At 44.5% G+C, this 25,055-nt stretch overlaps 1 protein-coding gene across 3 annotated transcripts in view; it reads left to right on the top strand.

Moving 5' to 3' along the window:
* ATN1 (atrophin 1) overlaps positions 1-25,055 on the top strand; it is a 1,096,428-nt gene that overhangs the window by 306,499 nt on the left and 764,874 nt on the right. For 2 of the 3 annotated variants that reach the window (XM_044079598.1, XM_044079600.1), the window contains exon 2: positions 22,952-23,154. In XM_044079598.1, coding sequence (XP_043935533.1) covers positions 23,077-23,154 — 78 coding nt within the window. In that variant the 5' untranslated portion in view covers positions 22,952-23,076. Of the gene's footprint in view, positions 1-22,951; positions 23,155-25,055 lie in introns of those variants that run through there. The other variant, XM_044079599.1, reaches the window with a different exon arrangement.

Below are 25,055 nucleotides of genomic sequence, written 5' to 3'. Positions count from 1 at the left end.
AGGTGCTCTGCCTCACATGGATCGGGATTTTATTCCACAGCATAGGGAGTCTCTGAGTGATAAATCTATCCCTCCAGCACGTCCTATTTATATCCGTGCTAAGGTTTAAGTCGCTTGCTCTAGTGGTTTTGGTGGATTTGGATGTTTTGAGGTGGAGTCCATTAATTCCGGGTTGGACATGGCCTTGTATGTCAGGCACATGTCACCTCTGAGCAGACAGTATGCAACTGAATAGAGCTGGAGTTTCTTCAATCTGGCAGCATATGACAGATTTTGGAGTCCCTTTATCCTTTTGGTGAGGAACTTTTGGGGTCTCTCTAATTGCTGCAGATGGGTGAGATACATCCCGAATGGGGCATTGTACTCTTATCATTGGTCTGATAAGTGAAGAGTACAGGGGAACAATGACCTCACTAGATCTGGATGTGAATCCCTCCATGATCAGGTGGGCAATGTAGAAGGTCTTTCTAACCACTTTAGCAACGTGAGTGTCAAAAGAAAGGCCACTGTCAACCTGGGTCCCCAGGTCCCTGATAACCTCTTCTGTGCTTAGTGGATTGCCACCTATATGGTAGCTTGGGGTTACCTTGTTTTTCCCGAAGGGTATGACTATACATTTTTTGGCGTTTAACTTCAGGCCATGGCTCTGGCACCAGCTGTTACCGTGAGTCCCTTCTGAAGGATATCCGTGTCCGATGCACTTTCCACTATGGCCAGTTTGCAGTCGTCTGCAAACTTTGTCAGCCAAAGTCCTCCCATGTTGGCCTGTACTTCTGAGAAGTAGATGCCGAACAATAAGGGGCCAAGGACCGAGCCCTGTGGGACACCACTTGTGACCGGCTTGGAGTCTGACATAGTGCCAGCAACTCTAACCCTGTGGGTTCTGTCCTTAAGCCAGTTTGCAACCCATCTTGTGACATATGGGTTTACATTTAAGCTGGTAAGTTTTTCTACAATACCCAGTGGGGTATTGTGTCAAGGCCTTTGCAAGGTCAAGGTAGGCTGTATGGACTGCCTTTCCTCATCAGTGGCCTTGGTGACTGTTTCAAGAAGTCGACCAAGTTCAAAAGGCATGATCTGCCCTTGACGGCCAAACTGGGTCGGGTCCAATGTCTGCAAGTCCCCTATATCTTTGTTTATGAGCTCCATTATGATCCTCTCCATAGCTTTGCAGACTAGACTTGTTAAGCTTATGGGCGGTAATTACCAGGGTCCGTAGAGGCACCGCCTTTGTGGAGTGGGACCACAGTTGCCGTGACGCTACTCCTTGGGCACGTATCCTGTGGTAAGGCTGAGATTAAACAGCTGCCATATGCGGTTTAATTCCTCATTTAGCTCATGTAGCACACAGCCGGGACAACATCCGGTCCCATTGATGCTGTGTTTTTAGCTTTAGAGAGAGCAGCTTTCACCTGCGCATTTGAGATGTCTGGGAGGCTACACTCTGCTGGGATAGTTATCTCTCCTTTAGGGGAGAGGGGTGAAGTTTGCACTGAACCTGTCTGCCAGTATGTTGGCAATGTCTGTGGGTTCAGTGATTTTTGTATCATTTTGGACCAATTCTGAGCATATCTGGGAGTTTCCACCCAGGTTCCTAACATAGCTGAAAAAGGCCTTATGATTGTCCTTTGAATCCATGGCAATTTTTCTCTCAAAATTGGCCTTAGTTGATTTTATGAGTGCTCGTATTTTTTACTAATAATGATCAGGGTGACTTCCTTTTATGGATTTTGTTCTATCATGTAATAGCTTTCTCCTCTTATTGTAAAGTTTGTTAATGGCTGGGGTCCACCAGACTGGACGTTTGCCCTTTGTGGAAAGAGTCTTGGTTTTATTTGGGATTGCCTGATCCATGCAGTCCTGGAGGTGTTCATAGAAGGCATTTGTAAGGGCTTCCGCAGCTTGGGTTGTGGTTTCCACTGGCTCAGGGGCCTTGAAGGATACCACACCAGTCTTGAGTAGTGTGAAGTTTGCTAGACATAGATCTCTTTGCTTCTCACCTGAACCATCACCTGGAAAAGTTTTGTACAAGAACTCATCATCCTCTAGCCTGGAAAACGGATGCTCTCTCCTTCAGCTGGAATTCCCTAACAATTTATGCATTCCCTCCTCTACCACTGCTGACCAAGGTGATACTGAAGATCAAAGCAGAACGACCAACAGGCTTTTTGATAGCTCCAGACTGGCCAAGGCAGCACTGGTACCCATTGCTGTTGAGCATAACTCGGACCAAGCCGTGGTCTCTGCCTCTATGGCCTCTGCTTCTAACCCAACACAATTACAGGACTGTTCATCAAAACCTGCAAACATTGCATCTGACAGCCTGGAGGCTACCATAACTTCTTCCGATATCTCTCTTTCCAAAGAAGTTCAAGAGATTTTACTGGAAGCACGCAGACCTTCCACCAGAAAGACTTATTCAGCTAAGTGGAAGAGATTCATCATCTGGAATGCCAACAAGGGTCAGGATACAACAGTATTGAGCATACCTCAGATATTGGAATACTTGGCAGAATTGTTTCATGGTGGCCTCTCATATTTTTCCATAAAGATCCACGCTTCAGCAATCTCAGCAAAATACAATTGTGATCCACCTGTGTTCTCACACCCCTTGCTAAGACAGTTCCTAAGAGGGATAAAGAATATCAAACCTCCCAGAAAACCAACAGTACCACTTCCCCCCCCCCCCCCTTTGAACCAGCAGCATCTTCAGAAATGCAATTTCTTTCCTGGAAAACGGTTTTCCTATTGGCAGTAACATCAGCAAGAAGAGTCTCGGAGATGCAGGCACTCATGGCAGTACCTCCCTTTCTCATTTTTCATCAGGACAGAGTCTCTCTAAGGACCAGTCCTTCTTTCATGCCAAAAGTAATTTCCAGGGTGTCTCTAAATCAAGCCATTCACCTGCCTACATTCTTCCCCAATCCTCAAAACAAGGGGGAAAAGCTGCTGCATACTTTGGACATACACAGACAACTACGCTACTACTTGGACAGAACAAAGACCACCAGAAAGTCTGACCAACTGTTCGTAGCCTATGCTGCTGGAGTTCAAGGAAAAGCAATCTCCAAGCAAACAATTTCAAAATGGATCGGACACTGCATCAGATTCTGCTATTCCTTTCATGGAAAAGGTGTGCTAGCCAATATTAGGCCACACTCCACCAGAGCTATAGCCACATCCACAGCTTTCCTAAGAGGAGTGGCTACAAAGGACATTCTAGAGGCTGCTACATGGAGCTCCGTGCATACATTTACCAAGCACTACAACCTGCCTTTATACTCCAGATCCCGAGCAGGCTTTGCTTCGGCAGTCCTGCAGGGCATTTTAGCTACACCATCCCTTAATTAGTTCCAACCACCCCTAGCTTGGCTATGGTATTCAACCCATATGTTATGACTGCAGTTGCATTCTTGAAGGACATAGTACAGTTTTGTACCTACCATAAATGTAGATGTCCGATAGATATCCGACTGCAGTCGGATTTTCCTCCTCCTACCCTCTGCAACTTTCTTTTTGGGTCCACTACCCCTATTCCTATTAGCTGGGGGTATCTTTTATGGTGTATCTGTTTATTACTGTTGTGCATATCTGGAATTGTTTATCCATTCACCAAATTTAGCCTTCCTTGGAGGGCACCTGGCATCTGGGGCAAGAAACACTGAAGAAGATGGCGTCGGCCGATGCCTTTATACTCCAGCCGATGTGACGTCGGAGAGGAGGCGACACCAGCCGACGCCGGACCCAGACTTTGGAATCCGGCCGACCGAGGGCTGCCTGAGGCCGGACAACCCATATGTTATGACTGCAGTTGCATATCTATCGGGCATCTACATTTATGGTAGGTACAAAACTGTACTTTCTAGACATTGCTGATGATGTTTTCTCAGAATCCAGCATGACTCCTGATTCCCTGCCTCTGGCTCCTAGTAAGCCAGGCAAATATTACAGGGTTCCTGACTCCCACAAATTCCTTTTTAAAAAACCCTACTGCTGACCCTGAAACAATTTCTCAGGGTCCCGAGGGTGTTAAGGCTTCTACAGCTGAAAATCCTACCCCTTCTGATAGAGACTCCAGGGCGCTGGATAGATGGGATAAGAAGGTTTACACGTCTGCAACCTTGGCAATCAGGGCTTTAAACTGTCAATTTCATATGCTTAAATAGCAGCATGTCATGGGCTTACTTAAACAGAAAATAATGTTCATTTCTGACTGTGGAAAATAGAGTTACAGGATTGATTGCATTCAGCTGAATAAGTTGGAAAGCATACTTTGCAATATGGTTTTGATTCCTTGGAGGCCTCTTGCAGGGCCGCTGTAACTGGATCTGTGATAAGAAGGCATGCGTGACTCAATGAGCAAAACCTGCCTGATCATGGTAAAGCAAAATTGTTGGATGCTCCTTTACAGCAGGACAGTCTATTTGGTAATAAAGCAGAAGAAGTTTTGAAAAAGATGGAAGACCAAGCTAAATCTACGCAAACTGTAAAGGATTTCTTACAAGTGCAGCCACCCAGGTTCAGTAGGCACTGGCCTACTAAGAATTGGTCCTTTCCAGTACCCACCAGAGCCGCTCGGGTCAAACCCAGACAAAGGCTCCATGTTTCAGTCACAAGGAACTTACAGAACAAAACAATGGGGTGCCCCCACCTCCAAATCTGGAAGTAGCAAGGCATTTCCCTACGGTAAACAGCCTCAATGACTTTCCTCTGCCATCACCAAGCACTTATCTTTTGGCAGCCCCTTTGGGGGGAAAACTAGCACTTCATGCACAAAATTGGCATCTAATTACCCAGGACAAGTGGGTTTTAAATGTAGTATCCCAGGGATACAGATTACATTTTCACACGTTGCCAATTCCAAACGGATGGCCAGATCTGCCTTCAAATCAGTGGGCAGAGGCCCAGGAACAAGTTATGTCCCTCATGAATATGGGGGCTATTCAACCAGTACCAGAAAAGGAAAAGGGACAAGGTTTTTATTCAAGACTTTTCCTGGTACCCAGAAAAGACAAATCATGGCGTCCAGTTCTGGACTTATCCATTCTAAATACATTCCTGGACATTCCAAAATTCAAGATGCTGACTCTACAACAGTTACTGCCTATGCTAGGCAAGGATGCCTGGTTGGTAACTCTAGACTTAAGAGGCTTACCTGCATATCCCAATCGGGGAATCTTGCAGAAGATACCTCCGCTTCAAAGCAGGCTGTTTGCATTACAAGATGTTCTTCGTGTTTCACTGTTGCAGTTATAACTGTAGGGTACTCCTGCCGGCAGGCAGCCCGAGGTCGGCCAGAATATCAAAGTCTGGGTCCGGCGTCGGCTGTATCAGCAGGTACCCTAACGTCAGAACGCATGGGTATAAAGCTGACAGCCGACGCCATCTTCCCCAGTCTTTCTTGCCGTGCGGTGCAAAGCAGTTCGCTAGTTGTTGGTTGGCGTTTTCAAGACAACGTGGTGTGATTGTCGTCGGTCCGAAGTTTTCTACTTCTCTTCTCAAAGCTAAGTACCCCGTTGGGGAAACCTTTTTCTTGCTCCTCCGATGTCAGAAAAAGTTAATTGTGTATCGTGTGGAAAACAAATACCTCATAAAGATTTCCACTCTTACTGTCTACCTTGCTTAGGCCCTGACCACGACGATTCTTGCTGTCGGTTCTGTGCCAGGTTTAATTCTCGCACTGTCAAGCGTAGGTACGATTGGGCCTTGAATTACTTCGGTAGACGATTTAATTATAGGATGTCGTCGGATACTTTATCGACTACCGGAATACAGAAGAAACGCAAAGACAAGGACAGGCCTCCGAGGTCCAAACAGGATACTTTGCAGCCGGAGCCAGCTTCGGGTTCGGCGGTAGTCAGTGAGACGCTTTTGCAGCCCCTGTCATCCGCCACTTCAGAACCGATGGCCGACACGGACTCCCATGGGGAGCCATCTAGCCCTAGTAATTTGTCTGCTGCAGGACCTTCGGACGTCGCTCCTTCAGATGGGTCCGGAACCGCTGTGCAGGTACCGGCTTCTGAGGGGGTCTTCAGGCCTTCACATATTACTATTTCCACAAAGACAAAGGCTAAGTCAAAGACTCCTGTTAAACCCAGACTTTCTGCTCAAGCTTCTTCGGATTCAGCTCCTAAGACTCAGAAGCAATTACTACGGATGGCTGAGGATTTATTAACTATGATTAGGGGCTCTCACCCTCCTCCTGAGAAAAGGCCTAGACAGGATATCCCTTATGATTCCTCTGATCAGGCTTCTGTATCTTCAGTTTCTTCCTCTGATCAGGATTACTCTTTTCCTCCTTATGAGGATTCGGATGCAGAGGATTCTGTTCCCTCTGCCTCTCCCCCTGAAGATTTCTCTTTTGGGGAAACCTTGCATGAGATGAGGGAGCATTTTCATTGGGAAGGTCAGGATTATTCTGCTTCCAAAAAGAGGCTTAGGGAATTTCTTCTTCTCCTTCAACATAGGCCTTTAGCTATTCCTCCCGTACTTGACATTGTGGATGATGCCTTCTCTGAAGCTAACTTGAATCCTGATTCCATGCCGCCTGCTCCTTCTAAGCCTGATAGATTTTACAGGGTGCCTGATTCCCATCAGTTCTTATTTAAGAACCCTTCTGCTGATCCTGAAACTATTTTGCAGGGTTCCAAGGCTGCTAAGGCCGCCTCCTCTAAGAATCCTATCCCCTCTGAAAAGGATTCTCGTGCCTTGGACAGGTGGGGCAAAAAGGTTTATACTTCAGCTACCCTCTCTATTAGAGCTTTAAATTGCCAGTTTCACATGTTTAAGTATCAACAGTTTCTTTTATCTGTTTTAAAACAAAGGCTTTCTACCTTTCCTGCATGTGCTGAGGACAAGGAATTACAGGATGTGTTGCATGCAACTGAACAAGTTAGCAAACATAGTTTACATTGTGGTTTTGATGCCTTAGAGGCTTCGTGCAGGGCTGCTGCCTCTGGTACTGTTATCAGGAGACATGCTTGGCTTCGTGAGCAGAATTTACCTGAACAAGTTAAGGCTAAATTGCTAGATGCCCCTGTTCAACATGATGTCTTATTTGGATCTAAGGCTGAGGAGGTTATTAAAACGATGGAAGAAAAAGCCAAGTCTATGCATACTGTAAAAGATTTTTTGCAAGTGCAGCCCCCTAGATTTTCTAGAAATTGGCCCTCCAAAAATTGGTCCTTTCCCACTTCTGACAGGCCTCAAAGGGGAAGATATAGACGCTCCAGAGGTCGGGCACAGGCTCAGGCCTCTTACAGATCTAGACAGTGGACTGCTTCTTCACCTAGAAGGGGAGAAGACAGACCTCAAACCCAAAGAAAGCAGACCCAATGACTCCCTCTGTTGGGCTACAGGTCCTCCTCCCCTGGATGCCCCTCTCGGAGGAAAACTTTCTCTTTTTTTACCAAAATTGGACTCGCATTACCCAGGACAAATGGGTGTTAGACGTGATTTTGAAAGGCTACAGATTCCACTTTCACACTCTGCCAAGGCCTTCCGGCTGGCCAGATCTGCCAAAACATCAATGGACAGAGGCCTTAAATCAAGTGGACACTTTATTAGCCTTAAGAGCCATAGAACCTGTTCCACCTCTAGAGGTGGGGAAAGGTTTTTACTCGAGACTTTTTCTGGTCCCAAGAAAACTAAGCTCCTGGAGACCTATTCTGGACCTCTCAATATTAAACACCTTTTTGGAAATTCCAAAATTCAAGATGCTTACACTTCAACAACTTCTCCCAATGCTCTCACAAGATGCTTGGATGGTAACATTGGACTTAAGAGGCATACTTACACGTCACCATAAGGCAACAATGCAGAAAGTACCTCAGATTCAATGCAGGCTCGAGACACTTCCAATTCTCTGTACTGCCATTTGGCTTATCTACTGCGCCCAGAGTTTTTACCAAATGCCTGGCTCCAGTAGTAGCTTACTGCAGACTTCAGGGGATTCAGATTTACCCCTGTCTGGACGACTGTTTAATTCAGGCAGACAGCAAAGACCTTTTACTTCCAACACCTGCGTTTTGTTCAACGTCTTCTCCTACTACAGGGATTCTCAGTGAACACAAAAAAGTCACATTTGATTCCTTCTCAATGAATGATGTTTTTGGGAGCTCTTCTGGACACAAGTTTACAGATGGCCTTCCTTACTCCAGAAAAACAGTTACAGCTGGCTTCAATCTTCAAGACCTTGTCAACCTTGACTCAGCTCACTGCAAGGAAATTCCTGCAGGCTTTGGGCTACATGGCCTCTTGCATCCTGTTGATTCCAAATGCGAGGCTTCACATGAGGAAACTTCAATGGTACCTAAAGAGTGTATGGTCTCAGCATTGCCACAGTCTGGATACAATGATTCCACTGATTCCCTGCCTCCAGAAGGAATTCCTTTGGTGGTCCAGGGCATGTGTTTTGAACGAAGGGAAACCCTTTCGTCTTCCTCAACCTACTCAGATCATAACCACGGACGCCTCTGATTATGCTTGGGGAGCTCATTTTCTAGACAAATGCCAACAGGGCTCTTGGACAAACAAACACCTTCTATGGCACATCAACTTGAAAGAAATGTTGGCAGTCCAAAATGCTCTTCTAGCCTTCCAGACTCTTTTGAAGCCAGGACCTCTGCTAATTCGAACAGACAATACCACAGTCATGTGGTACATAAACAAGCAAGGGGGCTCTCACTCTTACCCCCTTTGCAGACTTGCCATGACTTTATGGGACACAGCCCTAAATTTGAATCTGGATCTTCAGGCACAGTTCATTCCAGGAAATCAGAATCTCTTAGCAGACAGCCTAAGCAGAAACATTTTGTATCCTCACGAATGGATGTTGGACCCCAACTTATTCAGCAAGATAACTGCAGCTTGGGGCTGTCCTCGGATAGATCTGTTTGCATCCCATCTCAACCATCAGTTGCCTCTCTTGCACCAGGTCCTTCCACAAGACAGCTTGGAAAGTGGATGCCCTGTCCTTCAGCTGGAGGAATCTTTCGGGATATGCCTTCCCTCCTCTTCCGCCTCGGGTATTGCTAAAGATAAAGCTGGACAAACCCAGACTGATCATTTTGATAGCTCCAAATTGGCCTCGTCAGTTTTGGTATCCAACTCTACTGCACCTTTGCTTGGAACCCCCTTGGAGTCTTCCTCTGACCCATTCTCTACTGTCCCAGCATCAGGGTCAGGTATTTCACTCTCAAATCAAGACTCTCTGCCTGGCAGCTTGGCTCATCAAAGGCAATTGATTCCTTCTTCTCTTCCTAAACAAGTTTTGGATATTCTTTTGGAAGCTAGGTGTCCCAGTACAAGGAAATCTTATGCTTCTAAATGGAAAAGGTTTTGTATTTGGATGCAGGATCGTGGTTCTGATCCTTTTTTACCTGATATTCCCTCTATTTTACTTTATCTCTCAGACCTTTTGATTAAAGGTCTTTCCTCTTCTTCCATTAAAATTCATGCGTCTGCTATTTCGGCTCATTTCAATTGTGATCCTCCCATTTTTTCCCACCAGCTGGTTAGACAATTTCTGAGAGGAGCTAAGAATTTAAGACCTCCTAGATCTCCTCCTGTCCCTCCTTGGGATCTCAACTATGTCTTGGAAAAGCTTACTTTGCCTCCTTTTGAGCCTGCTGCCTCTGCGGATATTAAGTTCTTATCCTGGAAGACAGCTATCTTGTTGGCCTTGACTTCTGCCAGAAGGGTGTCTGAGTTACAAGCCCTCATGGCCGTGGAACCATACCTCATCTTCCATCAGGACAGAGTTTCCTTGAGAACCAATCCTACTTTTATGCCTAAGGTAGTTTCTAGAGTGGCTCTAAATCAGACTATTCACCTTCCTACCTTTTTCCCAAAACCCCAAAATAAGGGGGAAAGGATTTTGCATTCTTTGGACGTACACAGGCAACTACGTTTTTACCTGGACAAAACTAAAGATTTCAGAAAATCAGATCAATTGCTTATCTCATTTGTTTCCAGTTCTCTAGGTAAAGCTATTTCTAAGCAAACTATTTCCAAATGGATTGCTCATGGAATAAGGTATTGTTACTCTCTTTATGGAAAACAGATTCCAGGTACTGTCAGGACTCATTCTACTAGAGCAGCTGCCACTTCAGCAGCATTTCTCAGAGGAGTTCCTACCAAGGACATTCTGGAGGCTGCCACTTGGAGGCTCTGTGCATACCTTTTCCAAGCACTATAACCTCCCTTTGTACTCTATAGGGCAGGCTTTGCCTCTGCTGTTTTGCAGGGTCTTCTAGCTGCTCCTTCTTCATAACCTCCTCCCGTGTTCTCAGCTTTGGGATTCTACCCTACAGTTATGACTGCAACAGTGAAACACTAAGAACATAGTACAGTTGTGTATACCTACCATAAATGTAGATGTTCGAGAGTCTTCACTGTTGCAGTCGGTGTTTCTCTCCCTCCAGACCCCTCTTGTTTCTTTTTGCTTACTTTGTTTCCTTTTCCACTACCTTTCTGGTGTATTTGTGTTTCCCTTGGGACACCTTTTGGTTTTATGGGGGCTTCTGACATCAGGGGCAAGAAAGGCTGGAGAAGATGGTGTCGGCTGTCAGCTTTATACCCATGCGTTCTGACGTCAGGGTACCTGCTGATACAGCTGACGCCGGACCCAGACTTTGATATTCTGGCCGACCTCGGGCTGCCTGCCGGCAGGAGTACCCTACAGTTATGACTGCAACAGTGAAGACACTCTAACATCTACATTTATGGTAGGTATACACAACTGTACTTTCTCTGCACTGCCCTTTGGCTTATCTACTGCACCCAGGATCTTCACAAAGTGCCTGGCACGAGTAATTGCATTTTGCAGACAAAGAAACATTCAAATTTATCCTTATCTGGACGATTGTCTAATTCAGGCAGAAAACAAGGTCACTCTTCTACAGCATCTGGCGTTTGTAAAAAGGCCTCTAACTTGCCTAGGGTACACCATAAACAAAAATAAATCACAAATAATTACATTCCTGGGTGCAAGCTTGAATACAACTGCCCAGATGACTTAACTCACGCCAGAAAAACAAATCCAGTTGATGACTTACTTCAAGTGGCCACAAAAACCCAGTTATCTGCAGGACAAATTCTGCAGGCCTTGGGATTCATGGCTTCCTGCATTCTACTAATTCCATATGCAAGACTGCATATGAGGAAACTTCAATGGTACTTAAAAAGCTTATGAGGTCAACATTGTCACAGCCTGGAAACAATGATTTCTATCATTCCTTGCCTGCAGCAAGAGTTCCTATGGTAGGCAGAGGCCTGTCACCAAAATAAGGGACTGGCATTCATTCCACCCCCTGCTACCCAAACCCTGACTTGCAGACTCATCAGACAATGCTTGGGGGGGCGCATCTGGCAGGGAGATGCATTCAGGGTGAATGGAGCCCAAATCAAATGCACCTGCATATCAACCAGAAAGAGATGCTAGCTGTACAGAATGCTCTGACAGCTTTCAAGGACTTTCTTCATCAAGGACAACTACTGATAAAGACGGACAACACCACAGTCATGTGGTACATAAACAAGCAGGGGGTACCCATTCCTACCCCCTTTGCAGACTAGCCATGGCTTTGTGGAACACAGCCTTGACTAACCAAATGCATCTACAAGCTCAATTCCTGCCAGGAAAGCAAAATACTCTGGCAGACGAACTAAGCAGAAATCTTATGGACCCACATGAATGGAAACTGGATCTACAAATCTTCAGCATGTTGACACGCAAATGAGGGAGCTCAGACATGTATCTTTTTGCCTCACCCCAAAACTATCAGTTGGACAAATTCTGCACAAGAATCCATCACAAAAAAGCTTGGAAAGTGGATGCTGTATCCTTCAGCTGGAAAAAACCATCAGTCTATGCCTTTCCCCCTCTGCCTTTGCTCTCCAAGGTATTACTAAAGGTCAGACAGGAAAAACCAAAAATGATTCTGATTGCTCCAGACTGGCCTCGCCAACACTGGTACCTGCTCCTACGCAATATGTCACACCTTCCTCCGTGGTACCTGCCTCAGACACCTTATCTACTGTCTCAGCAGAACTGTCAAATTCTACACACTCTGCTCCAAACTCTGAATCTTGCAGCATGGCTAATCAACTAATTTCACCAGTTAGATCTCTCAGCAAACCTGTGATGGATGCCATTTTGGAGGCTAGAAGGCCTAGTACTAGAAAATCTTATGCTGATAAATGGAAAGGATTCTGTGCCTGGAATCGGGCACAAGGAATAAACACAGCAATGCTCAATATTCCTCAGATTCCACAATATTTAACTGAGATGCTTCACAAGGGCCTATCTTTCTCTTCCGTAAGAATCCATGCCTCTGCCATTTCAGCTCATTACAATACAGATCCTCCCCTCTTTTCTCATCACCTGCTAACGCAGTATCTCAGAGGGGCCAAAAATTTAAGACCTTCCAGGAGAGCACCAACTCCTGCACGGGACCTCAGTTTTGTGTTGGAAAAGCTCACCCTGCCTCCTTTTGAAGCAGCTGCTACTGTGGACATAACATTTCTGTCTTGGAAGACAGCTTTTCTTTTTTAGCAGTCACTTCAGCTAGAAGAATTTCAGAACTACAGGCTCTCGTGGCAGTGGAGCCTTTTATTATTTTCTACCCGGACAGGGTGGCGCTCAGGACCAATCCATCCTTTATGCCTAAAGTGGTATTCAGTGTGGCTCTTAATCAGACCATTCATCTGCCAACTTTTTTCCCAAATCCACAGAACAAGGGGGAGCGGATTCTGCATTCACTGGATGTACACAGACAACTAAGATTCTACTTAAAACAGGACAAAATCTCTAAGAAAATCTGAGCAATTACTGGTGGCATTTGCTGCAGGGGCAGAGGGAAAGGCTATTTCAAAGCAGACTATTTCAAAATGGATAAGCCATTGTATTCGTTTCTGCTACATGCATCATGGTAAACCTGTCCCCAAGGGGATCCGATCCCATTCCAACAGGGCTGCATCTACTTCTGCAGCCTTTCTCAGAGGGGTTCCTACCAGAGACATTCTAGAAGCTGCTACCTGGAGCTCAGTTCATATGTTCACCAAGCATTGCCATTTACCTCTCTTCTCTAAATCCAGAGCAGGCTTTGCCACTGCTGTCCTGCAGGGCCTTACAGCTGCTCCTAATGCTGTATAATTCCATCCTCCCTACCATAGCTTTGGGATTCTACCCAAATGTAATGACTGCAACAGTGAAACACGAAGAACATAGTACAGTTGTGTACACTTACCATAAATGTAGATGTTAGAGTGTATTCACTTTTGCAGTCCTGGTTACCCACCTGCCAGCCCCCTACTTTTCTCTTTTTATACCTCTTCTTTCTTTTACTATGCTCAAAAACCTTTTTGTTGTATTTTCTTTCATTTGGAGGTATATTTTTTGACATCTGGGGCAAGAAAAACTGATGAAAATGGAGTCGGCTGAATGTTTTATACCCCTGATGTCATGGAAGGAACAGCAACTGATGCAGGACCCAAGACTTTGTTAATCAGGCCGACTGAGGGCAACCTGCCGGGAGATTACCCAAATGTAATGACTGCAACAGTGAATACACTCTAACATCTACATTTATGGTAAGTGTACACAACTGTACTTCATCCTGGAGGCAAGGAGGCCTAGTACTAGAAAATCCTATGCTGAAAAGTGGAAAAGATTCTGTTCCTGGAAACAGACTCAGGATGGGCACAACTGTGCCCAGTTTACGGCATATTCTTCAATACGTAACAGAGATGCTTCATGAGGGCCTTTCCTTCCATTCCATTAAAATTCATGCCTCAGCCGTTTCAGCATATTATAATACTAGCCACTGTGGTGCAGCTGTAGCGTTGTCGCCTCACAGCAAGAGGTTCTCCCATTCGATTCTCGGCTGGAGCGCCTTCTGTGTGGAGTCTGCATGTCCTCCCCGTGGTCGAGTGGCGTTCGAAAGACACGTGTGAATGGGCGTGCCTTTGTTGAAGGTTGGGCTGGCGCAGTAAAAATCTGCCAATCATTAGCGGACCGGAGTTCCACTGTGGCGACCTGTAACCGTGAAAAGCCGAAAGAAGAACAACATAATACTGAGCCCACCCCTCTTCTCTCACCCCCTACTGAAACAATTCCTCAGAGGGGCCACATATTTGACCACCCAGTGGAGCTCCTACTCCTGCATCTGGGACCTTAACTTTGTATTGGAAAAGCTCACTGCCTCCTTTTGAGCCCGCTGCAAATGCAGAGTTGAAATTCCTTTCTTGGAAAACAGCCTTCCTTCTAGCCATCACTTCAGCAAGAAGGGTGTCTTAATTACAGACCCTCATGGCAATGGTGCCTTTCATCATCTTTCATGCAGACAGGGTGTCCCTCAGGACCAATCCTTCCTTTATGCCCAAGGTGGTATCCAGTGTGACCCTTTATCAGTCCATTCATATGCCAACCTTCCTTTCTAATCCACAGATCAAAGGGGAATGTACTGCAGTCCTTAGATGTGCACAGACAACTTAGATTTTATTTGGACAGGACTAAGCCTCAAAGGAAATCCGAACAGCTGCTAGTTGCCTTTGCTGCAGGGGCAGAAGAGGGGAAGGCCATTTCAAAGCAAACCATTTCTAAGTGGATAGGCCATTGCATTCATTTCTTCTATAAGCACCATAGAACACCTACCCCACAGGGGATAAGACCCCACTCCACCAGGGCTGCATCTCTTTCTACAGCCTTTCTCAGAGGTGTTCTTGTAGGGCCTAATGCTCAATAATTACCTTCTCCCTTCCTTAGCTTTGGGAATCTACCCAATTGTGATGACTGCAGCAGTGAAACACGAAGAACATAGTACAGTTGTGTACACTTACCATAAATGTAGATGTTCGAGTGTATTCACTGTTGCAGTCCGGGTTACCCTCATACCTCTCTTCTTGCTTACTGTACTTAAGATTTCTGGTGTATTTGCTTTTTTGGAGGTGTAACCTTGTATAGATGATTGCTTCCCATTATGGGGGCACCTGACATATGGGGCAAGAAAAACTAATGTAATGGTGTCGGCTGCATGCTTTATACACCTGACTACCTGACGTCATGGAAGGTGAGACAGCAACCAACGCAGGACCCAAGACTTTGTTATTCAGGCCAACTGAGGGCTACTGCAAGCAGATTACCCAAATGTAATGACTGCAACAGTGAATACACTCGAACATCTACATTTATGTTAAGTGTACACAACTGTAGTTTTCATACTTGCTGTAATGATTTTTGTTTTTAAAGCAAGAAACATATTTATTGAATTACTCCTTATGACATAGGCAGTTATACATTTATACAAATGGAAAAACAAACCATATTAACATTTTCACTTGCAACCATTGTACATCACATATAATCGTCTGTACAGTCATTGTCCGTCAAACATTAAATAGTTCATTCATGTCCTGCAGTCACAAACTTCATTCCTCCTTCAAAACATTATTCCGCATGTAGTGTTCCCACAGTTGCCATTTTGTCTATGTAATTTACTCCCACTCTTTTCTAAACACCCCACTTCCACTTCTTCTCTTACCATATTCAGTGCATATTTCCTGTAATGGTAGGTCTAGATTGGTCCAAGCTGTCTTACTTTCTTCTGCTATATGTTTAGGAGAGATCTATGGCTTGTGTTTTTTGTTGTGCACAATGGTTGTATTTCTGCTTTGCCATGGCTGGACTTGATATTTGTAGGTGGGCCGTTGGCACCACAGCTCTTTTTTTGGGGGAAAGGGGAGGAGCTTGCTAGCATGTTAAAATTTTAGCAGCTAGGCCAGGGGTCTGTAACCTTCGTTTCTGGAGCCGCATGTGGCTCTTCTACCCCTCTGCAGTGGCTCCCTGTAGCTTTGAAAAATAATGGCCACTATACTACACACACACACACACACACACACACAAACACAAACACAAACACACACACACACACACACACACACACACACACACACACACACACACACACACACACACACACAGTGTGGTCAAGCAATGGACTTTAAAACATTGCTCTTATAAACTTAGAAATTTGCTAGAATAACAAGATTTTTGTTGTCATGCATTCCACACACATGATCCTCTGGCAGCAGCAGCATCTCCTGAAATGTTTCCATACCGCTCAATTTTACCACAAGAAATTTGGACACAGCTACAAATAAAGGGGAACAAAGGAACAAAAATAGGGACGGACTTTATTGCTCTTATAAACTCAGAAATTTGCTAGAATAACATGGTTTCTGTTAACATATACAATTGTTAACTTTTCTGACATCGGTCTAGAGCAAGAAAAAAGTTTTCCCAACGGGGTACTTAGCTTTAATGAAGACTTCGGTTCTGAAATTCGTATTTGAAAATCTCAGGAGTCTGCCAACCGGCACTTGCGAACTGCTTTTGCTTCGGGCACCGCGTGGCAAGAAAGACTGTAGAAAATGGCGTCTGCCGCATCTTTTATACCCCTGGCACACTGACGCCAGGGAGGAGGCGACAGCAACTGACACCGGACCTAGACTTTGGAATTCAGGCCGACTGCGGGTAGCCTGCCAGCAGGATAACCCAAGAGTAATGACTTAACAGTGAATACACTCGAACATCTACATTTATGGTAGGTACACAACTGTACTTTCTTAGGTTTCTAATTTGACTCCTGCAGTCAGGCATTCCACCACTAAATAACAAGTTTCCAAGGTGCCACAGCTTATAGTTAAAGTAGTTTGTGTCCCTTCCACCTTTTAGGCCACAGCTTAGTCTCCTCTTTTCTATGGCCATTAACCAAGTCTTGATGTTTGCAACGAATGATCCAGTTCTTTGTGTCCTGAGGCAAGCACACCAAGTAGGCTTGAACCCTGTACTGTTGAAATTGTGAGAGGGATCCCTTATTTTTACTTTTGTTATATTAGTTGCTGTGTCAGTTATCAACATTAGACAGGACTAAGCACCTGTTTCAGTGCTGGTACTGGTACCATCCTAGATGGCTTTGATGTCCTTCAAGGATGCATCTGCAGTCCTTACAAATGGGTTGTCCTGTCGTCAGGCAGCCCTTCGGTCGGCCGGATTCCAAAGTCTGGGTCTGGCCTCGGCTGGTGTCGCACTTCACCCGACGTCATTGCTGCAGTTACTCGGGTATAAAGGCATCAGCCAACGCCATTTTCCTCCATCTTTCTTGCCGCGTGGCGCCCGAAGCAGAAGCTGTTCGCAAGTGCCGGTCGGTCAGAACCAGAGATTACTACTACCGAATACTTCTAAAGCTAAGTACCCGCTAGACTCTTTCTTGCCTCAGCCGATGTCAGAAAAAGTGAATAATTGTTTAACTTGTGGGAAACAAATACCTCATAAAGATTTCCACTCTTACTGCTTACCTTGTTTAGGCCCAGACCACGACGTAGCAGCTTGTCTAGCCTGTGCTTCTTTTAACCGACGGACGCTTAGACGTCGGTCGGAATTTGCTGAGCAGTTTTTCGGCTCTGATTTTGCTTATATTATGCCGTCGGATCCTCCGACTTCACAAATATCCAAAAAACGCAAGGAAAAGGACCGACACTCGCGGTCCGCGGTTTCGGCTGAAACCGCGGTTAAGACAACCGCGAGTGTCTCGGTTTCGGCTGAAACCGAGCAAGCGGTTCTTCCTTCAGTCGAAAATTTACCTTCTACCGAGGCCTCTTCCAACCTGGTGGAATCGGCTTCTGAAATCCAACCTGCAGTTGTGGTTTCTCAGGAATTATCTGACACTATTCCCTTGGATATTTCAACCCCTGCACGTGGAGCTGCTAGGCCTCCTGCAGCCATGTCCATTAAGGCCTTTGCCAGGGCTAAAGCAGCTAAAGCTACTAAATCTGTGCCTGTTAAGACCACCTCTCACAGGCCTAGCTCCAGTTCCCAAATGCTTAGTTTAGCAGAGGATCTCATTTCTTTAATCCGGGGATCCCAACCTCTCCCAGACAGGGCCTCTCACTCACCTCCAGAGAAGAGGCCTAGAGCAGAGCCCCCTGAGCCAGTTTCCACAGATGATTCCTCTGATGATTCAGATAATACAGACCCTCCAGAGGCTCCTTTTTCCCCTTATGAAGACTCTGATGCTGAAGAGTCCATCCCTTCTGCCTCTCCACCTGAGGAATTTTCCTTTGGGGAAACCTTGCATGCTATGAGGGAACAATTTCAGTGGCAGGGCCAAGATTTTTCAGACTCCAGAAAAAGGCTTAGAACCTTTTTGCGTTTACCACAACATAGGCCTTTAGCTATACCTCCAGTTCTGTTTGTTGTAGACGATGCATTTAATGATGCTTGTACTACTCCTGATTCATTACCTCCGTCCCCTGCTAAGTCCGATAGGTTCTACAGGGTCCCGGACACTCATCACCATTTATACAAGGCTCCTTTTGCAGATCCCGAGACTATCTCCCAGGGGCCCAAGGCTGTAGCATCTACCTCTGCCAAAATCCCTCCCTCTGAAAGGGAATCCAGGTCCTTAGAGAGATGGGGTAAAAAAGTTTACACTTCTGCTACTCTGTCAGCTAGGGCCTTGAACTGTCAATTTCATATGATCCAGTATCAAGAATTTATGCTAGACCAGTTAACCAAAAAACTGTCCTCTGATGAACCTTTAGACAAGAAATATGTTCAGGAAATGGTACATAACATTCAGCAAGTTAGTAACCATTCTTTAAAATGCGGCTATGATGCACTGGAGGCTTCCTTTAGATCAGCCATGACTAGCACAGTTATCAGAAGGCATGCATGGTTAAAAGAGCAGGCCTTACCGGACCATGTCAAATCAAAACTACTAGATGCTCCCATGGATAAGATAAATTTGTTTGACTCTCCTGCACAACAGGTGCTGAAGAAGATGGAAGAGAAGGCAAAATCTGTCCAAACAGTGAAAGATTTCTTACAGGTCCAACCGCCAAGGTTTAGCAGGAATTGGCCCTCCAAGAATTGGTCCTTTCCAGACTCCTCCAAAGCACAGAGAGGCAGGAATAGGCGTTCAAGAGGCAGAAGCCAATCCAGAGGTGCCTACAAGGGACGCCAGTGGCAGGGTAACAACCAGCGAGGCACAGACACAGCCACCACCACTAATACAGGACAATCACAGTGACTTGGCTCTGACACCGCCTACCAGGGAACAACTAGAAGCACCCTTAGGCGGAAAGCTAGCTTTATTTACAAAGAACTGGCATTACATCACAAGAGACAAGTGGATTTTGCAGACAATAGACCAAGGTTACAGGTTTCACTTCCATACTCTACCAGGAAAGAGAGGAATGCCAAACCTACCTCCAAATCAAAAGGCAGAAGCTCTACAACAAGTAAATCAATTATTAAAGATGAGAGTTGTGGAAAAGGTACCACATATGGAGCAAGGAAAGGGCTTTTACTCCAGACTCTTCCTAGTACCAAGGAAAGAAGGCAAATGGAGACCTATTCTCGATCTGTCCGCTTTAAACACATTCCTCATTGTTCCAAAATTCAAAATGCTGACCCTACAGCAGCTTCTTCCCATGCTGGGCAAGGAGTCTTGGCTGGTAACTCTAGATCTCAAGGAGGCATACCTGCACGTCCCCATACGACCAAATTGCAGAAGATACCTCAGATTTCTTGCAGGATCAGAGCATTATCAATTCTCAGCATTGCCCTTTGGCTTATCTACTGCGCCCAGAGTGTTCACGAAATGCCTGGCATCAGTAATCGCTCATTGCAGGCTTCAGGGGATCCAAATCTATCCTTACCTGGACGACTGCCTAATACAAGCGGACAACAAAAACAAGCTAGCAGAAGACTTGAAAAGAGTCATTTACCTTCTACAAGCCCTGGGATACACAGTCAATATAAAAAAGTCAAGGCTGATACCATCCCAAAAGATAACCTTTTTGGGTGCGGAGCTGGACACATCCAAACAAATGGCATTCCTAACAGTAGAAAAACAGGAGCAACTCCCTCTCTACTTCTTGGCATTAACAAAACAAAACCATCTAACAGCAAGAAAAGTCCTACAAGCATTGGGCTTCATGGCATCCTGCATAATATTGGTACCACATGCCAGACTGCATATGAGAAAACTACAGTGGTACCTAAGGAATTTATGGTCTCAGCACAAGCACAGCCTGGAAACTCAAATTCCAATAATTCCATGCCTGAAGCAAGAATTCCAATGGTGGGCTCAGGCCTGTCAATCAAACGAAGGATTGCCCTTCCACAGCACTCAACCAAGCCAAACCATCACAACGGACGCCTCAGACCTCGGTTGGGGGCCCACATGATGAACAAATGCATACAGGGTTTATGGACTCAAGAGCAGCTGCACCTACACATAAACCTAAAGGAAATGCTGGCAGTAAAACTGGCAATTCAGACTTTCAAACCATTTCTTCGACAAGGCCAATTGATGATAAGGACAGACAACACCACAGTTATGTGGTACATCAACAAGCAGGGAGGCACACATTCGTACCCTCTATGCCGGATGGCCCTGGACCTCTGGAATGTGGCCCTGAGTTACAACATTCAGTTACAAGCAATCTTTGTACCAGGGAAAGAAAACACTCTAGCAGACATATTAAGCAGGACTACCACGGATGCCCACGAATGGATGCTGCATCCGGACATCTTCAAAACCATTACAAGAAAATGGGGTCTCCCAGAAATAGACTTATTTGCATCCCCACTCAATCACCAGTTAAAGAAATTCTGCACCAGGACGCACCACCCACTGGCATGGAAGGTGGACTCCTATCCTTCAGTTGGAAAAATCTGTCAGCATATGCATTCCCACCACTTCCTTTGATGCACAAGGTGCTATTGAAGATCAAAGAGGACCGTCCAAGGATCATTCTGATAGCTCCAGATTGGCCAAGGCAACATTGGTACCCATTACTGAGGAGCATGTCTCGGGAACAGATATGGCCCTTACCCCTAGTTCCCTTGTTGTTAACTCAGAACAATTACAACACCCTGCATCCAAACCTGAAAACTCTGCAGCTGACTGCCTGGAACATTGCATAAGACAAATTAACCCAAATTTATCCCAAAGGGTTAAGGACATTATCTTAGAAGCTCGCAGACCTTCAACAAGGAAAACCTATTCAGCAAAATGGAAAAGATATCTCCTTTGGAGTACTGCTAAAGGGGAAGATGTGTCACTGGTAAACATAGCCAACATCCTGGAATACTTGGCAGAGCTATTCCACAAAGGCCTGTCCTACTCTTCCATTAAGATTCATGCCTCAGCTATTTCAGCAGAATACGACTTGGATCCTCCAGTCTTCTCACATCCTCTGCTCAGGCAGTTTCTGAGAGGAATTAAAATGTAAAACCTCCTAGGAAGCCACCATTACCTGCATGGGACTTGAACTTTGTGCTAGAAAAATTGACACTACCTCCTTTCGAACCAGCAGCAACAGCAGAATTGCAATACTTATCATGGAAAACTGCTTTCCTGCTGGCAATCACTTCAGCAAGAAGGGTTTCTGAACTACAGGCATTAATGGCAGTACAACCCTTTCTGATCTTCCATCAAGATAGAGTGTCCATGAGAACAAATCCTACTTTTATGCCTAAGGTGGTCTCCAGAGTATCTTTAAGTCAGGCTATCCACCTACCTACATTCTTCCCCAATCCACAGAACAGGGGAGAAAGACTGTTGCATACCTTGGATGTACACAGACAATTGCGCTACTACCTGGACAGGACCAAGAGCAATAGAAAAACTGACCAGCTACTGGTAGCATATGCAGCAGGAATGGAAGGGAAAGCAATTACAAAACAGACAATATCTAAGTGGATAGGAAATTGCATTAGATTTTGTTACTCCTACCATGGAAAGAAAACTCCAGAAAACATCAGGCCTCACTCTACAAGAGCTACAGCCACTACCACAGCTTTTCTACGAGGAGTGGCTACCAAAGACATTTTAGAGGCTGCTACTTGGAGCTCCGTGCATACATTTGCCAAGCATTATAATTTACCTTTATACTCTAGATCCCGAGCAGGTTTTGCCACTGCTGTTTTGCAAGGGATCTTAACTACACCATAATTCTATCTTTCCTCCTCCCCCAGTTTGGCTATGGTATCCTACCCATTTGTAAGGACTGCAGATGCATCCTTGAAGGACATAGTACAGTTTTGTACCTACCATAAATGTAGATGTCCGATAGGAATGCATCTGCAGTCAGGATTACCCACCCTCCTTCCCTCTGTGGTACTCCTAGGGTATTTGCCCCTCTTATAGCTAGCTGGGGAATCTATTATGGTGTATTTGTTTGTATATATGTACATACATGCTTATTTTTTGTTTGCTTTCTAATATTTTGAACCATTGGCATTTATCAAAATTTAGCCTTTCTAGAGGGCACCTGGCATCTGGGGCAAGAAACACTGAGGAAAATGGCGTCGGCTGATGCCTTTATACCCGAGTAACTGCAGCAATGACGTCGGGTGAAGTGCGACACCAGCCAAGGCCAGACCCAGACTTTGGAATCCGGCCGACCAAAGGGCTGCCTGACGACAGGACAACCCATTTGTAAGGACTGCAGATGCATTCCTATCGGACATCTACATTTATGGTAGGTACAAAACTGTACTTTCTGCTCCCATCATTTATATGCTGGATTCTTTCAGGTGGTTGAGTCGGAGGATAAGAATGAGAATTTTACATTTTTAGTTGTGGCTTTTTTTAAGGAACTAAAAAATAGTGACATTTGTAGGCAGCACTTTTCATTATGTTGTCTTTGTTTCTGCATACTGTTCAGTCTTTTTTTTTTTTTGTACCTCCTGGTTCGTTGCAGTTTTATTGAAGTTAGGAAAAAAATGTAGAATGCAACAAAATCCTGACTTTGGGTGTTTGTCATCTGCAGGACTGTTTCTAGACGTTCTAGCCTGTTTCCTTGCCATTTAATCTGTTATGAGTTGTTGGTGTTTTTTCTACAGCACTATGTCTGATATGGTTTCTTCTTTTTCCAGCCTTCCCTGCAGTTTATATAGAACTAGGAAGAAAAGGCCTCTGAGAGGGGATTCTTGACTTCAAGCAGTACTCTTTGACACAGGGAATTTGATTGGACACAATTGCAACGAAAACTTCAAGATTTATGGTGAAGCCCAGCCGGGCCAAACAGAATGGGGTCCCCCCGCCTGAAGCCATGAAGACCCGCCAAAACAAAGATTCAGTGAGTATGGCTGGAAGTGAAAGTTTGCTACTCTGTCTTAACTAGGTATATTTTTATACAGTCCTGTCAGTAAAGATTTCAAAGGTGGTGGTGTTGCTTTCAGGAGTATCTGTCCTTTACTGAAGCAAAGGCAAAAGTTTGCTCTATGTGTATTTATTGATTTATATATGAATATAATTTCATAATTGACTTCAGTGGTAATCTAAAAATAAGATGCAATTCCCATATTAATTTCTGTATGTCCCACCCTCATAAATCTGTATAATTTGTATGACCGGCATTAGAACTGCTCAGCAGGTTAATGGGCTTCTGGTCTTTTTTCCCTTGTCTTGAAATGCACCTGTCTGACACCTCTTTCCTACTACTAAAAGCTTTTGGCATTAAAGAAATAATCCCAGGCTGCCTTATTGATTTTTGTTAAATTTATTCAGTGGTAAAATGGTGTGCAAGTGTTGATACTCTCTCTTTGTTCTCTGCCTGTATAAGAATATGTTTAAGTTAAAAGGAATCCCCCCACTCTTTGTACTCCAAGTTCAACAGAGTGTTTGATTTTACCATTAGTTTTACTGTTTGTCCTACTTGTTCGTGTTTGAGCATTTGATTTTACCATTAGTTTTACTTTTTGCCCTGTTTGTGTTTGAGCATTTGATTTTACCATTAGTTTTACTGTTTGTCCTACTTGTTCGTGTTTGAGCATTTGATTTTACCATTAGTTTTACTTTTTGCCCTGTTTGTGTTTGAGCATTTGATTTTACCATTAGTTTTACTGTTTGTCGTACTTGTTCGTGTTTGAGCATTTGATTTTACCATTAGTTTTACTGTTTGTCGTACTTGTTCGTGTTTGAGCATTTGATTTTACCATTAGTTTTACTGTTTGTCCTACTTCGTGTTTGAGCATTTGATTTTACCATTAGTTTTACTTTTTGCCCTGTTGTTTGTGTTTGAGCATTTGATTTTATCATTAGTTTTACTGTTTGTCCTGCTTGTTCATGTTTGAACATTCGATTTTACCATTAGTTTTACTGTTTGCCGTGCTGTTTGCGTTTGACCATTTGATTTTACCATTAGTTTACTGTTTGTCTTGCCGTTATGTTTGTTCTTTGATAGCACTGATTTGTGCTCTTTCATTGGCTGTTATTGAGCCAGTGAGGGAGAAGCTTATCAAAGTCAAAACTGAGTTAGACTCGCTGCAAACTTCTAGCTACTCTAGCCTGGAAAGGACCAAGAACACAGTGGGCATGTAGCTGCCTTGGCTGTTGTACTGTTTTTTTAGCTGAACTGTACTGTTGCTCTCTTCATGGGACCAGTACCATAGTTGGCTTTAACCTGCTTATGCCATTGGTCAGTTTACTGGTAGCACGTTGTGCAGCTATTAAATCTGCACAGTGTAGCTAGAAAACCTGATCAGTAACGGATTGCAACTGCAAGCTTGTATTGCCATTTTAAAGGCCAGCACTTGTAAGCCTGTTGGTTGGTTGGCTCATAGGACTTGTAGCAGTGAGCTTGTGTAAAGCATGAACCCTTCTTACTTATTTTTTTTACTTTTTGGTTCTCAAATTTGTGTTGAGGGGAGACGCCACATTTTCAGGGTTGGTTTTATGATTTTTAATCAGAAGTTGAGAAGTGTGCCCTTTCCTGCAGAACCTAGCTCCTCCCACCAAGTTGATAGCCTTTTGCTTTTGAATGTACCTGCGAGTGTTTTAAGTCTTGTCTGCTTATATGCACAATAAATGTATTGCACGTGACACTTCCATTTTAATAACATGACAAAGAACCCTTGAATATATATATATATATATATATATATATATATATATATATATATATATATATATATATGTGTGTGTGTGTGTGTGTACGTACACACACGTAAAGCAATCAAGGCTTTCTTTCTCTGAAAA

This window comes from Protopterus annectens, chromosome 8.part0 (assembly GCF_019279795.1).
Source record: "Protopterus annectens isolate FY-2018-M chromosome 8.part0, PAN1.0, whole genome shotgun sequence".
NCBI classification, from domain to species: domain Eukaryota; kingdom Metazoa; phylum Chordata; order Ceratodontiformes; family Protopteridae; genus Protopterus; species Protopterus annectens.
This window is presented reverse-complemented; position numbering and strand designations above follow the sequence as displayed.